The 17048-nt window shown below is 42.3% G+C and overlaps 1 protein-coding gene across 3 annotated transcripts in view; it reads right to left on the reverse strand.

Annotated features, from left to right (window-relative positions):
* OSBPL1A (oxysterol binding protein like 1A) overlaps window positions 1–10673 on the reverse strand; it is a 77263-nt gene extending 66590 nt beyond the window's left edge. Inside the window, exons 1-3 of one of the 3 annotated variants that reach the window (XM_030970451.1) lie at window positions 10353–10673; window positions 10074–10230; window positions 4685–4807 (exon numbers count right to left, since the gene is read on the reverse strand). In XM_030970451.1, the coding sequence (XP_030826311.1) occupies window positions 4685–4805 (121 nt within the window). In that variant the 5' untranslated portion in view covers window positions 4806–4807; window positions 10074–10230; window positions 10353–10673. Of the gene's footprint in view, window positions 1–4684; window positions 4808–10050; window positions 10329–10352 lie in introns of those variants that run through there. The other 2 variants (XM_030970432.1, XM_030970442.1) reach the window with 2 other exon arrangements.
* Between the last annotated feature and the right edge of the window lie 6375 nt (window positions 10674–17048).

Below are 17048 nucleotides of genomic sequence, written 5' to 3' on the forward strand. Positions count from 1 at the left end.
CAGTACAAAAGAGATATTGTTGTGTGCTTGGAGGTTGTCATGGATGACCATTCTTCACAGCAGCAGAGGACCAAAGAGGTTGGACGCACCAATACTAATCATTATTTAAGTTACTAAACCAGGAGGCAGTTTGAGAAAGCTGGATTCAAATCTAAAAAAAAAAAAAACCAAAACAAAACACCAAAAAAACCTAACAAACCCAAAAAAATCAACCCCAAAACCCCCCACAACCTTCTGAAAGGGAAAAGCTGTGTCACCTGACTGAGAAAAAAGCTTTTCTTTGCATTAAGACGTTTCAATACTAGAAAGTAGCTTCAGTTACTTTCATTCTTCATGCACTATGAAAATGGCACATGCAAGCACATTTCTCTCTCGTTTCTCAAAAAACTCTTTGGTTTACACAACTTTATTTTCTTCACACGAATGAGAGGTAAGGCAACCCATCTTTCAAACAAAGGATTCAAAATATAATAGGTGGTTGAGGGTTTTGTTGTCAGTTTTTTTGTTGCCTAATGCTTTACTCAGTTCTAATAAACACAGCCTCACTACGTAAAGTGCTTTGAAATCTTTATGCACAGTAGAACTCATTTATTATCTACAACTCTAAGTTGCAGAATGATAAAGCACAGACAAGAAGCAGGCACAGAAATGAACATATAAAGGAAAATATGATTTATGCTTTAAAAAGCATTTAAAACATGACCTGGAAGACTGGCTGCATGAAATTCAACAATCCTCCTACAATCATTTCTCTAAAAGCAAGATATTAAAGCATTTAAGATTACTAAAGTTAACAACTCACTTTACTTTCCAACTGCAACACTCAACTATGTTAAGCAAAAGAAACCTGTACCTTGTTTTTAACTAAGCAATACACCCACAGCATTACAGTGTCACCTAAAAGCTATCATTTTGTACTTGGAAGAAAAATGAAAACAAGGCAGTAGAAATTGTTTTGAAATCACTGCCACCATTAAGTTTTCCCTTGTCACATAAGCTTAAGTACTGAGGCATGGAACACGCACAACATAAGTTTGCCCTGAGAAAACAAGCCACAGGCACAAGGAAAATAAACTGTTCATCTTGAAAGTTCATCATCTTTTCTGCCCTCATATTAAAAATTAACATTAGAACATGGTTCAGAGCTGAAATATTTTCCCATTTCTTATAACTGTTTCCAGCTAATGTTCATGCCTTTTATTGACAATTTCTTTTGTAATTTGATTCTCTTTCTTCTCAACTCTTGTTGTTTCCAATCCCAGATTTAGATCTTTCCCTCATTACAGTCTGGCCTACAACAGAGCTCCTACCCTACATTACTGATGGGCCAAAGTATCACAGAAGATAAATCCTCTGTGAACCACTGACTCTGGGGCTAGTAATGTTGGATAACATACTAAAGGGACATCATTCATCCCTCAGTCCAGCAGGGAGTAATGCTCTTTCAAAGAACGCAAAAGAGATATGAGTTGCACTGAATTCATACAATTAGGTCAAAATATTCATTAGTTAATAGCACTGACAAGACAGTGATGCTGCCAAGGAATTCAGTCATGAGAATAAAAAACCAAAACAACCAAACCAGGAACCTGTCCAGATTTCTAGTTTTTACTGAATAAAGTAAGAACAGGCTCCTGTTCTACATCTACTCTGAAAGTCTGCATTTCTGATGTTAGCTGAACATTTATTTCTCAAGCTTTTGAGGTGTTACTTCTCTTCAAAGTGACAAACAAGTGTTTGTACTTTATTATTATTTTAAACCATGACAGCATTACATTAGGGAGAATGCAAGGATAGGAAAGGAGAAATAATGTAATTCCAACAAAAAACATAACTCATTTCCCTCTTACACAGCTCTTTGGTTTAATGCCAGTTAACTCTAAGTCCCAAGTGTTACCATTTGCTTAGAGAATGGAGACAGGGTAGGCAGCCATTTTCCAGCTGTGGGCTGCTAGGCCACTGTGCAGTGATTCAAATGTTAATTTTGCCATAACACACTACTGATCATTACCCTTACCTTATGGAGTTGTTACATTGCAAATTCCTAGATACCCTATTTTCTTCTATTTAAGAAGAATAATCCAACAAGAGATGGCCTTAGAAAATACAATTATTTTGATGAAACCTGGGTTTGGTACTGTTTTAATGTAGATTCCTTCTTTCCAAACCAGTGAACTGAGGAATCCAAAAAGAGAAGTTCAGATAATTTGGCTGGATTTTCCTCAAGCAAATCCTGCTTATCTGCAAGCACTGACTGGGTAGAATACAGTCACAACTGAGCAAGTACAGGAAGCCTGAATTTAATTTCTCATCCTTCACTTTGGTAGAAATTGTGATGTTTAGGATCACTGTTGTCAGACTTGACACTTATGAACATACAGCACACACAGCCTCACATGTAGCTCCCCTCTGAAAAGACAAGGAGAAGATGTCAAACATAGGCTTTTACACCCAGACACATCAAATTGTCACACTTAGGGCTACCAAGGCACATCCTGCAGGAAGTTTACACCACCGGCAGTACAGCCTCCCACCTGCTCCAGAAGCACTTTATTCCAAGCCAAGTGGCACTGCTTTATCAGAAATCCTGAAGGAACTGCTACTACAGCACTGAAGACATTCCCTATACCCTGACTTTCTAGGGACATCTATTATCCAAGGTAATGACAAAAGCTCAAGAGGCTGTCAGGAAGAGAAGGAAGATAGTTAGAGTCTAGAGTGTGTACTTTAGTTAATCATCAGGTTGTTATGCAATTACTATCTGGTGATACCCAACAGATCAGAACTTGTAGCAAGACACAGTGGTTTAGCTAGTGAGGAGGCAGAATGCCAGGGACAGTTATACAGCAGAGCCTGTTCGGCCTAAATTTGTTCTAGACTGTTTCCAATGGAACACTCTATGGGAGCAAAGTCAGTCTCTGAATAATGACTGCAGAAGAACGGAGATTTAACTCTGAAGTTTCACACAAATAGAGCAGTTCCCCCAGATAACACTAATTACACTTCTGTGTCCACAGACATCTAGAAGAATTGAAACTTCAAAAGAAGAGATTTCACAGTGAACAAAATCCATATTTGGAACTAGTTTAGGTTAAATATAATATCACAAGCACATTTCCTCTAGCTTCCTAGACCTCCCATTAGCAAGCAAGTATTAACCAGTTGGCATGTACTTCTAAACTAGAAAAACAGCTAAGCACCTTCTTTCACTTCATTACCTGAGTCTCTCCTATGCTGCAGACTTTCTGACCAGAGACCCACTTGCTTGATATAATAGACAGCAGAGTATGCCATTTCATTAAGCTTTCTTGACTTCAGATTATGTGAAGAACATATCAGAGACACGCTGAAACCTCTTCTAAGCACAGGAGACTTCAGAGCTTATTTATGGGCACTGTTGCATAAATCTTAAGGTACTTTTATTCCAATTGTTTAGGCACTACACATACTGAATATTTACCAAGGATATACTTCTGAGGGTGGAAGACTTCAGCTTCATCAAAGTATGTTTGGTTGCCCTTTAAATTATGAACTAGCTCCCCAAAGATGAAGTAGAAAAGAGCTTGGGTTTCACAACTTCTTTTTCTGAGGTGAGCACATTAACCATTGAGAAAACACAAACATGGCTGAGTAGTCAAACAAAACGATAAGTAAGCTAATGATTAAGAATGAGACTTGGGAAAGGGATAGAGCTTGTTCAAGTAATAGGAATCCCTGCCCTTTATGGCAAGGTGTTCCCTTCTGTTATGGTTGAGAGGAAGCACAGTGGATCTCTTCCCACTCCCTCTGCAGCAATTTCTTCTCAGTGCTGCTAAACAGTTAAATGACAAACAATGGAATACCAGCCTGCGTAGAAAGAGTGACATTCACACCCACATCTTGGAAGCAACCAGAACCATACTCATGTAAATAAAAAGAAATATAAATACTAAAATTACAAAGAATACTAAAATAACAAAGAAGTAAGGTAGTCTGCAATTGCTAGCAAGCTTGCAAATCTAGTCCCAGTTTGAAGTTTTAATGCACAGCAAGCAAGCTGCTCAGCCACACCTCTGTTGGCTGCACATAAGCAAAACTCTGGTGATGGCCAAAGACCCAGACAAAGAGCAGTCTTAGTTTCTTTTCCCAAGTAACCTAGTATTCTGCCAGAAGTAAAAAGTAAACATTTGTTCCAAACATTTTTGCAAGTGGCAAGAAACGCAACGCTTCTACTGTGTGATAACAAAATATGGGCCTAAAAAAACCCCAAAATAATAAACCCTTACACTGAGCAGAGCACAAATGACTGACCTGATCTAATATTCTCTGCAGCTCTGATGAAAGCTATTTACCTCCCTGAACAATCCCCAGGCACCACAATCTGTTTTGTTTAGTATTCTAAAGCTTCAAAGTTGGCACAGGCATGAACACAGGCAAAAAGAGGTACTGATTCTTTGTCTTGTTGACACTTCCAGTGTCTATGAATTTGCTGAGTTTTTCTGTACACTGCAAGTATCTGTACTCTTTTATTATTATCTCTCCCCTATGCAAATATGCCCTGAAGTCACAGTGTAAAAGTTGTTTAAATGGGTTTTTTATTACTCTACTGGGCACTCCAAAGAAAGCAAGATTATACTACCCCTATCAGTTTCACTACATGTGACTTCAAGAGCAAGATTACAAACATTTGAGGAAGGCTACTAACCTTTACAGTTGATATCAAAGCTTATTTCTCCTTTGTCCAAGGTATCCAACAGCCGTTTAACTTCTTCAGCATTTCCATTTCTAGCATCATGGAGAAGCTGCTGTTCTGCTTCTGTAGTCATCTCTGATAAAATACACAAAAGAAGAGATTTTGCAATTGGTTATACTCCTGTAAGTTATGGCTCAAAATTATGTCACTTTTAGCTGTTATTTAATACTAACCCTGGTATGAGAAAGATAAGTATGTGCCACAGAGAGAATAGTTAATGCCCAAGCTGTTGCAACAGCCCAGCACTCAGGCTACTAAGAAGCATTAAAATTCCACATACAAAGCAGTTAAATAACCAAATACCCATGTTTTGTTGCTTCTCTTGTTTTCTAGGTTCTAAGAGTGGCTTGGGAGTTGAAACTCTATGCCACAAACAAGGTAAGCTTTGCTACAAGCATAACCAGTAAGCATTTGCTTTTTCCTTACAGGGCTTTCACCCTTATCCCTTCAGGTTTCCAAAGGCAACAGGAATGAAAAAAAAAAAAAGAAAGTAACTATGTACATCCACTAACCCAAGTATTACTTGAGAATTAATTGACAGTTATTTTGGCTGCCAGCCCTGGGGAACAGAATGTCTTTGCATGCAGATGTCAGATACCCATCAGTGATTAGTACTAACATCTCTTGAGCCTGGGTATCTGAGGCCCTGCAACCTCCACTTGAAGGGGAATGGGGGACTCAGACAACTTTGTAAATTTGACTTTATCTTTAAGAAACACAATGGTACAATATAAGGAAGTTAACACACAACTCTAAAAGATCACAAATTAATTCTAATCCTGCCATTGTGCTTAAACTGGAAAGGAAAAAAAAAGGTATTTATGTCTTTCAAAGAACGGAGAAAACAAAACCTTTTAATATAACTATTTTACAGCTCTCTACTAGATGGGGAGCCTTAGGTCTTTGTGCAAGCAATATTGCTACTTACCAGGCGTCTTAACTAATCTTTTTCCACACTGAAATCACAATCTGAAGTTGGTTTGCCTCTTTTTTTTTAATGCTATTATAACAGCTACCAACTGTATGAAGCTTAACAAGTGCAAGTGCTGGACTCTGCATCTGAGACAGGGCAACCCTGGATGTGGACAGGGGAGTGAGATGCTGGAGAGTAGCAGTGCAGAAAGGGATCTGGGGGTGGGTCCTGGTCGATGGCAAGTTGAACACAAGTCAGCAGTGCCCTGGCAGCCAGGAGGGCCAACTGTGCGCTGGGGAGCATCAGCCACAGCATCACCAACCAGGCAATGGAGACGATCATCCTGCTCTGCACTGGGACAGTCTCACTTCAAGTGCTGGGTGCAGTTTTGGGCACCACAATATAAAAAAGGTATTAAGCTATTAGAGAGTGTCCAAAGGAGAGCAATGAAGATGCTGAAATACCTGGAGAGAAAGCTTTATGAAGGGAGGCTGTGGTCATTTGGTTTGTTCAGCCTGGAGAAGAGAGTGAAGGGAGACCTTATGGGGGAAAGCAGAGGGGCAGGTACCAATCTTTGCACTCTTGTGTCCAGTGACAAGACTTGAGGAAAAAACATGAAGCTGACTCAGGGGAAGTTTAGACTGGGTATCAAGAAAAACCTTTTCACCCAGAGGGTGGCTGAGCACTGGAACTGGTTCCCCAGAAAAGCAGACACAGCACTAAACCTGACAGTTCAAGAAGTCAAGAAGACAATGCTCTCAGCACATGGTGTGACTCATGGGGCATCCAGCAAAGCGCCAAGACCTGGACTCAGTGATCCTGATGGGTCCCTTCCAACTCAGCTTATTCTATGATTCAACTAGACCTAGATACAGCATTTCCCTATTTAAATACACTGCTTTTAAGTGGTGTCAAGAAACTATGTTAAAAACAGCTTCAAAAGACTGTGATGCTATAGACAATTTATTGCTGTTGATACAATAGGAAAACAAGAGACCTTGTCCAAATTTAGTGTCTCCAGTTTAGTATATTCACCCAACACACTAGGTTTACCAGGTCCTGCAGTCAGTTAATGATTACTGGCCTCACATAGGTAGCTTTCCTATACTAGCAGAGGTTTTGAATGGTCCTACAAACTGTTTACACTCTGCTGTTCTGGACAGGCAGCTTGATTGCACCACACACACTCACAGCTCAAATAGATGCAGGGAGCTCTTTGACTATGGTAAGATAAGAAGCCACTCAGCAAGAGACGAGACAGTGAGAACACTGGGTAAGGAACAAAAAGCCTGTAACAGTGGCAGATCCTGCAATATTCAAGACTGAGGCAGAAATTAGAACAGGACAGACTGCCAAAGAGCTAACAACACAGCAAAAAGAGGTTTCCCTACCTTTTCCTCAATCAGCAAAGGCAGAGAGAAAATCTGTTTTCAAAGAATTTGACAAAGACTAAGCAAACCCTTTCCAGCATATTTCAGAAGAAGACTGGACCAGTCATCTGCAGTCTACCACAGACACAGGATACAAATGCCTTCTCCAAAAGCAGTTAGTCAGCACTCCTGTTCATGCATGCTTTTCAGTTCTACCAGAAAACAAAACAAAACAGTACTAGATCTTCTAGCAGCCCTTCGAGCCCTGAAGCTACTTTCTCCTTTAAAGAGCAATCCATCCACTTGGGGAGGCAACACAGCACAGTTAATTGTTACTGGGGCAGGTATAATTTTCCTCAGCGAATCAGTTCTAGCAGTGTTTAGAGAATGATCAAAATCATGTATGTTAATGCATTATCAGCCTGTAATACTATCTCTGAAGTTGAGTGATACAGTTTCAGCGGGACACAGAATGCAGCACTGAGAATCACACAAACCAAAGGTAAGAGGACAGACTCATTTTGCTAGCTTAGCCATCACTGGGGGGAAGGGGCAAAGAAAAAAAGCAAAGCTCACAGTTCATTTTCACCCCCTCCCACACAGTATTGCTTTAGCCATGTCTCAGATGAGAAGCACTCTCCTATCATTACCCTGTATCGTTTGTCAACATCCCACATACTCAGCAGGTATGAATAGCAATGCATTTTCAAGGCATTAGCAACCTGCTGTTTCCATTCGATATTGACGAGAAGGAAGAAAAGACTGTCTGGGAAAGAACCAAGACGCTGATTCAAACAAACAACTCTTGCATGCACAGCAAGGCCTGTTATGTGCATGAGCAGAATCTTAAACAGCTCAAAATACACAGAAAGTTCAACCACTATATAAAATAACTTGCATAGTTCTTCTACCACCGAATAGTTGTAAGGTTAAAATCACTGATTTGTTTGTACTCTTAACGTAAACATTAGCAATAGAGTAACATGCATAGTAACATGGTCAGCCTGCTTCACTGATTTCGTCCTCAAAGACCTTGCTGTTCAGGCCAAGCCTCCAATTTCAAATACACTTTGTAAGCCTGCAGCACGCAATGACGCAGAATAATTACTGTCTGGCTACTAATCACAGAAAGATCACTCACGTGAAAGTGTTTCTACAACTGGGGCTGGAAAGTGCATCTGCATGCAGTTACCCATCAGACAAATGACAAAGAACATATAGCTTCAGCTAACAAGCTAAATGACATGCCTAAATAAAGCAGGCAGCAAAAAGACTCTTAACTTTATACTGTTGTAAATACTGTTTTAAGCAATAGGATTTGCTCTGTAATGGAGATGAGAAACCACCAACAGAAGTCTGAGTGACAAGTTTAGAGTATGGAAACAAATCAATGCACAGGCACTCAAGTGGTGTGCACTTGCAGCTGTACTTTGTACACCTGTGCAGACAGGAGTTTATTTGGTCCCGTGACCCATCACAAAAAGCTCTAAAATCCCCATCCACCAGTTTTGAGGCACCAATCCAAGCCATCAGCAATGATGGAGAAATTTAATAGTTTAGTTTGGAATTATTAGCCTTAAGATACTGCTGGCAGGTTCATCTATATGGATTGTGCTGCCTCTATGCAAATCTACTAGCCACTTAAAAGAGAACACATCTTTCATTCAGCTGTGCTGCCATCGTTACCTTATTCCATCAATCAGCTGATACAGGTAAACTGCCTTTTATGGCCCCTATTTAAGCCTTGTGCCCTTGAAAGGCTTGCATGGCAGTCTCCACAGTCACTGGTACATCATGACAAAACAACACCACAGAACATTATTTACTATCCCCTCTGCAGCTGAGATGTGACTGCAAGGCACTTCTGTTGAACTCATTAGGACTACCACAGCAGTACTTGACTGCTAATTGAATCTTATCCTTTAAGAAGGTATAAAAAATAGCATTGAGATGCTCCGCTTTTATCTTCTTCTCTGAGATCTGCGCCAGGGCAATTCTGTCACGCTACTAGAGGATCTATCTTCACACAGGGGCTGCTTCCAACACAGAGAACACAGGTTACCATTCTGACTGTACACCTGCTTAAGGGAGCTTTGCAGAATACTTCAACACAAAAGGCCAACCAACTATATACAAACTACCAAGTTTACCCAACAGCTAGGATAAAATCCAAGCAAAAAAAAAGCTGCTTTTCTCAAAGTGACCTACGAAGATCTGAAGTGCTGCTTACGACTATGAGGCAGCACTACTTGTAAGACCCATTTGCTTTTGCTTTGGTTTCTTCTCCTGCTGAATCCTCTAGCTATGTACATAGCCCAGAACAATGACAATATATACTAAGAAGAATATGAGTGGGTTTCACTCACATACAGCTAGAAAAGCAGGAGAAACAGCACTAGCACTGGCCAACTTAACATAAAGGCTCCAAGGCAGCCACGGGTTGCATAGGAAGTTTTCCCATAACAAACAGTAAGGCTGGCAAAAAGCACAACATCGTCTAGTTTTCCAATAAATCTTCCTCTAGCAATGAAAATTAGATTCCTGTAGGAGAAACTGATACGTGCTCAGGAAGATTTCTTACATGTCCCAGCACGCACACGTTATGATGTGATGCTTGTAAAGAAGGCGGGCAAAATGCACCAAACTGCACAAACAGACAGAACCTGTCCACAAACCCACACAACACACTGTACTGACGGGAGCTGCTCCAAGAAGAGTGGCTGTACTAGAAGCATGAGCGATGTTATCTAAAAGTACTTGTTTCAGTCTTTGGGTAAAGGGTTGTAGAAGTTAGAAGCTGGTCATGCTTCTATGACACAGCCTCCCTGTGAAAGCAGCACCGCTCTAAAATCAAGATACTGTTTGTTTAATAGCAATTAACACATCTGCAACAACACATCTATTCAGCACCACTCCCAAGTAGCACCACTACTTAAACTAATTCTCGTTCTTGGGCATCTCCTGGATGTTTTCCGCACATATTTCATTTCCATTACATCAAAGGCTTTCAGCCCAGGCGCTCCGAACAAGCTTACCCACAGTTCGTGCGAGATCTCACCCGGATCAGCAGGCAGGCACAGTCCCAAGCAGTGAGAACTTCAGCAGGACGGCCGGAGTTCCCCACGCCCGCCTGGAATCGAGCGGCTCGTTCCGGTCCCGGTAATTAAACACTTTTTAAGGCGAGCCAGGCGCGTCGTAGCAGCTGCGCCCCTTGCCTGCGGGGAAAGGTGCGCTCAGACCTGCGGGCACCGGCCAGAGCCGCGCCTCTTCCAGGGAGGGGAAGAAGAAGAGGAGGAGGAGGAGGAGGAGGAGGAGGAGGGAAGGAACACCCACGCACAGCAGCAAGCGAGGACACCGTTTCCCAAGGGCGAGAGACCACCCCGGCCCCCGCCTCCAAGGCCGCCTCCGCTTCGTGCCTCGAGCCGAGCCTGGCTTGGGGCCGCCCCCTCAGCCCGCACAACGGACTCCTGAGGGGGCAACCAGCGACACCCCCGCCGCGAACACGCTCCCGCCGGCTGCGAGGGAGAGGCGGCCACGACAGCAACAAAGCCAACGCCGCCGCGGGAGAGCGGCGCATCCCCCGCCGGCCCCGCCGCGGAAGGAAACCCGCCCCGGGCGGGCGGGCGGGCTGGCCCACTGCCGGCCTCGCCTCGCCTCGCCCCGCGAGCTGCTGCCGCCGCCGCCGCCCCGCGCCGCGCTACGCGCACCGGGCGCGGTTACATGTGACCGGCAGCGGCGCCCCGGCAGCCCCCCGCCGCGCAGGGCGGGCGGCGCGGGCTCCCGGCGGGGCGGGACGGGACACGGCTCCGCCCGCCTGGCCGCCGCACCGCCCCCGTGACCGAGAGCGGCGCCAGCGCAGGGGCCGGCGCCGGGGGCCGGTATCTCGCCGCAGCCCGCCCGAAAAGCCGAGAGGGTGAAGCAGGGTCCCGTCCAGGGTGCTGCGCTCGGCCCCCCGGCCCTCTGAGAGAAAGGGGCCTGCACCGGTCGGAGCCGGCGGCGGCCGCTTTTACCAGGCAGGGACAGTGACACCCTGCGACCCCGGGGCTGCCCCGCAGGTACCGCCCTGTGCTCGCTGCGGTTTGGTGTCACACTCGTTTCAGCAGTGCCCAGCGACAGGACGAGAAGCAATGGCCAGAAACTAAAACACGCCAAGTTCCACCTCAACATTAGGAAGAACTTTACGTTGAGGAGGTCGGAGCACTGGAACAGATGCCCGGGGAAGTCATGAAGTCTTCCTCTCTGGAGACATTCCAAACTCACCTGGACGCGTTGCTGTGTCGCCTGCCCTGGGTGACTCAGACTTGTTAGGGGGTTGGACCAGAAGATCTGCAGAGGTCCCTTCCAACCCTTTCAGTCCTGCGAGTGCCACTATCCTGCGAGCGCCTTCGCCGCCGCTCGGCTGCGCGGGCTGGGCTCCGCTCTGCCCGGGGAGCGCCCCCGGCTGGGGCGGGACGCGGCGGGGACAGACACCGAGAGGCGCTCAGAGACACGGGGGGCAAACCGGCCTCACAGAGGACTGTAACACTACGAGAATGGTGCATCGACAGAGGGGCAAATAGGGTCTCTTTGGAAATCGCTTTGGTAGCGTGTACAACCGTGGTGCAGGTGAAAGAAGACTGTCAGCACACACTGCTTCTAAGAGCAGCACAGCCAAAAGTAACTTAAAAGAGAAATTGGGTGCTACCAGCGACAGCAAGTGAAGTACTCGCTTTTGTCAAGGCCCTTTCGTCCACCTCTCCTTCCCCTCTGTTTGTCCTACCCTTATTTATTCTCCACTACACCTTTCATCCGAAGAGCTGGCACCTTGTTTTTCTGCCTTTAGCACATGAGAGGGGTTTTGCATTTTGAAAACTCCTCTGAAATCCTGCAACAATTTATTAAGGGAGCAGAGAAGCTTTGCAGTGTTGTAGGATGACCAAGTCTGTGTCATATGCAGAAGGAGCACTGAAGGGGCAGGGCGGGAGCCACAGGTGCCGTGACAAACTATCACAAAAGATTAGGATGAAACTTCTGTTCCAAAAGGGGGCAAGTTTAGACCTGAACAATTTTTCTGAAACTCTTCATGCATAAATAATGAGGCAAGCTTCATTTCTCTATGTCTACAGCTACATGTATTTTTAATCTTTAAAGAATGACATAGAAAAACGAAGAAAATGAACAGTTTCACACCTGCAGATAACACAAATGTATCATATTTGAACTTCTACTGCCTTTTGTTAATTTTAATTAGTTTATCTTACTTAAGAGATCTGCTTCCAGGGGTGCTTTAGTAATAATTATATAACATCTGAGAGGCTTCAGGGAAGGATCACATTGGCTTTCTTTTCTTAGGAGCAGAGCTTCAAGTTGCTGCCCTTACTTTCAAAGCAGTAGCTGTGTCATCCTTATACCTTTTTCTTTATTTCTTCCTTCTGCTTCTGACTTTGACCCATCTTTTACAATGCCATAAATGCTTTAAGTAACCTCACAATAAAACCTTTTCCTATTTTTTATTTATTTTGCATACATTAATACAAAATTAAAATATGTATATTATCCCCACATAGTTCTTACAAGTTTAATAGTGAAATTGAGGTATTGTCACCCACCTACTCTATAACCCATTGCAATGCAACACAGAGTTTACAGTTCAGTTTCACTCTTCAGCCAGTTAGTGCAGGGTTTTTCTCTGAATCTGAGTAAGAAAGGCCTGAAAACAAATAACTTAATAAATTTAATTATTTAAAAAGACAAAGTAAAGGCCAACAGAGATAGCAAGTAAATCAGAAGCCATGGTGTCCACGATTAATCCTGGATGGACTTCTTTGACAGGCTGCCATTCCATCTCTGGAGAAAGGCTCCTCTTTGGCTGCAGTATTTTAGTTTTCTTACAAGAAAACAGCTATTTCATAAAGGATGTTCACGAGAGGGCTTTTCTCCTTGTATGCTTCTAGATAAGGGCAAGGCCATGCAGTTGCTCTAATCACCTGCACCCGGTGCCAAGGAGGTAGTGAAGTTGGTCCTGCTTCCAAGGGTTTTGTGCACCACAACCCAGGCCCAGAGGCAGCACAGCACAGATCGGGACCTGCTCCACTTAACTGTACTGTGAATCACTGACTTCTGGATGTACAGGGCTCTCCTGGCCAGGATCGCTACACTTCCCCTGCTTCCATCCTCTCCAAAGAGTGTCTATTTTTCACCCATGTTTTGCCTCCTTGCACATCCCAGAGTAATAATGTCGCAGTGAATTTTGGACTTTGAAGTGTGGAAATGAAAAAGAGAGTGTTGCTGATATTGAGGTTTGGTTTTGTTTTGTTTTGGTTTCCATGTCATTCCTTTGTCAGATAACCTGCTGAAATTAGTGAATTAGAAAACATGAAACGTGTCCCATTTTAGGGCTGAACACACTGGCAAACAGCCTTGCACAGAACTCACTGAACTGCTTTGTCTGTGATTTTCACAGTATAGTATTTTTTATATCCTCTCTGTGATGGGACAACCTTTATGCACTGACACTTTGTGTTCTTCCTCTTCAGACTAGAGCATACTAGTCATATATGAGATGTATGACTGGGGAACAGAGTGCACACAGAGAAATGAGAAGTGGAAATAGTAAACTACACATGATGGTTTGTTTTCACACAGTAACATGTTAAATAACTCTGTTAGCTCACCAGCATCCGTAAAAATTTGTTCCTTAGCAGCTTTCTTGCAGCCCTGGCACACTTGAGGAAACTGCTCCCCAACTCTGAAAAACCATGCAGCAAGCACAGGTCCTTGCTGCATTTCCATACAGATTTTATTTACTAGGTTGGCAAAACACAGACACGGGAGAATTAATTAATGTGCTGACACTCTCAGATGTGATTCTTGTGGATCTCTCTGGATTACCATGAGCAACTGCCAGTGAGTGATCAAAGCAAATGTTCATGTTGTTCTGAAATGCCTGTAATAGGAATTCTTGCAGATGCTAGTCTGTTGCTGAAGTTTCTTTCATACTTTGCAGGTAATAACCATATAGTGTAGTGAATTTGTGGATGGTGTGAGTTGGATTGCCTCCTGAGCTGAGAAATGCTTTTTGCTGCTCAAAGCAGCACTGAAGCAAGCTCAGGTGGTTTCTTGAGGTATCCTGTAGCAGGGAAAAAATCCTATGGCAGAGAAAAGTTCCAAAGTTCCTTTTGACAGACCCATTTTTATCTGAATGCAGGTATGGCAGGAGAAAAAGTGAGAATTCTCTGCTGGTCCTCTTCTCTCAGGAGGCTCCTAAAACCTGCTAGTAGTTACTTAATAGAAAAGCTTCTGGATTTCTGTAGCTCTACAGAAGGCAATTGTACCCTGCTCTAGCCAGCACAAAAACTGGGTTGTGGCTCAATGAGAAGAAACATTTCTAACCAAGGTGTTAAATCACCTGTACATATGCTTCTCCTTAGTCTTACCAGACATGTAGTTTTAGAACAAGAACTAGGCTTGTTTAATGCACTTTGTTTTTCTTGTGACTGAACCAGTTTGATTTGGTTTTAGTTCCAAAATGATAAGTCAGCTGCACGTGGAGAGTTTGTATCTACAAACCATACAGCTAATTTATGTCACTAGTTTAGACCACAATCTAGCAAAATGCATCACTGTGGAACTGAAATCAGCTGAACTACTTTGTTCTCAAATGGACAAATGCTCATTATTGGATGGCCCAATTAAGATTTCTATTACAGAATGAGATTTTTATTGAATGTAGAGTGGAATTGGAGCATTAGAGAAAAAATTAGTGTTTTTTTGGTAAGTAACTATAGCAAAATGCTCTCCTTGAGCTATTCTTAAGACACTACTGGAATAGTCTCAACAGAAGAAAATCCTGCCCAAAATCAGGGTCCAGAACTGAGGGGATTAATCATTAGTATATGACATCACATTGTTCTTATTTCTTCTCAATCTTCCTTTTTTTAATTGTAAAAGAGGAGTTGAAAATGCATCATGTTGTTTGAACTGTTGTATGCAAAATAAAGCGGGATTATGGATATTTTACTCAAACTTTAATTCTTCTGTATTTCTTAGTTCTGTGTTTTTCACTTATTTGTGATTCACTCCTGATTGAATGAATATTATTTGTATCTTGTTTAAGCTTTTCATGCTTTAGTATTAGAATTCAGTTGCAGAATGAAATGAGTAATTATTCAGTGCCCTGACAAGACAGAACAAATAATTTGAATTCAAGGTAGCAATTTGGGTTGCTCCCTGACCTCAGGGTTTTCTTTGGCTTGATTGATTTGATTTGAGCTTTAAATGTTTTTCTTTGCTATCTATGGTTCAAAAAGCAGTATTTGTGTAGACTTTATAAACATTTTAAATATCAAAATTAATGCATTGCTGTGAAAAATATAATTTTGGGAGATGCATCACCACAAAGAACAGTGAGGTTCAGTTATATTCTTTTAGAATACCCCAAATAGTTTGGAAAACTCCACGGTGTTGTTATCCTTTGTTTGAAAGTTGTGGATATGTATTTCATATCTACTTCAATAGAATGTTTCAGACGGACAAAGACAGGAATTATCTGGTAAATAGTCCTGTGCACCATATCAGTTCAGCTACTCTGTTATTAATTTAGTATCTCTAAACATGCTGGAGATTCATTAGCCACATTTATCTCCATTTCTATTTACTAAGACTTTTCACAAATATAAATGACAATGAAAGGAAATTAGCGAGTCCTCTGAAATCTGTCAGAGATGTCTACAGTCCATACAGTTTTTGTGATTTATTCTCTGTGCCTCCTTGTCTGGTACATTTTCTTCCTGGCCCAATAGCAGATTGCTAAAGTCTTTAATATCAATGCTTTTATATTTAGATTTAGAGAAACACTCATAAAAAGTGGCAATAACAGTTTAGAGTTATTTAATAATAAAAAATGTGTACAGTAATGTAAAGTCACTTGTTCAGCTAAGTCAAAACTAGCAACTTGTAAAGCACAAGCATCACAAAGAGATTGTTGTCAGAAAGTTTAGGTCTTGTCATAGTTCCCTATCTAGATTTATAAGGCAATTTACTATTAGGATGAACAGATGCAGCAGCATCTTTTCTAGGTCTTTATGGATTAAAGCTTTCAGTTATGCTTTGGTCAGAAGTTAATTGATTAAACAATAAGCTCACTGTCTGTTTATTCTTTCTCTCTCTCTTTTAAAATTAACTGGAATATGTGATTTTGTCTGATAAAATATGCGTTTTTGTCATTTCTGAGACTAGGTATATATTCTTTTTATTATCTTCTCAAAAATAATTAAACCAACTCTGTTTGTGACACCGAAGACAAAGATGGTCTTGGATTCACTCTAACTCTGAAATAATTTCTGCAGAACTGCTGTGCAACCAGTAGCTCTCCATCCAGAATGTACGTAGTTGATAATACAGTGCTAGATTTATCCCTACTCAGTACCATCCTGGGTCGGTTTTTTTTCCTTTTTTTCTTTTCTGTAGGTTGTTAGTTTGTTTTAGTTTTTGTTTTGCCAGTTTCGCCTGATTGTCACAATCATTCTGAACCCTAATCCTGTTCTCTGGAATGGGTAGAAATTCTCCAAGCTTTCGAGAACGACAAAGCAAAGTTTACCTTGAATTCTTCCCAACTGTGTCAGTATAAAATCACACTGGAAAAAAACATAAATTACAAAAACTGCAAAAACGGTGAAACCTATGCTTTGCACGCAAGGAGATCTTTACTGATCAGTGCCGTCTCTAAAAGAGATGCCTTAAACTTCCCGAGGTTAAATAAAAGAAATGGATTTCTAGAACGGTAACGAAAACTGCTTGAAACACCTGTTAATCTTTTAAATAATTTTAAAGGAAATGTTGTAGTTATGTCAATCGTTGCATCCCGAGTGCCATAAATGCAAGGCGAAAACGGCTGCATCAGTAAAATCCTCAGTGAAACAGAATCGCTTACACACTTTTGTTTAAAAACAGGATGCAGGGAATACGGGAAAAGTTCCAAGACGGATATAAAGCACGCGCGGCAACGCGAGGCAGGAGCGCACGGTCCGCCCGCTCCCGCTGTCCCTGCAGCGGA

This window comes from Camarhynchus parvulus, chromosome 2 (assembly GCF_901933205.1).
Source record: "Camarhynchus parvulus chromosome 2, STF_HiC, whole genome shotgun sequence".
Classification (NCBI taxonomy): Eukaryota; Metazoa; Chordata; class Aves; order Passeriformes; family Thraupidae; genus Camarhynchus; species Camarhynchus parvulus.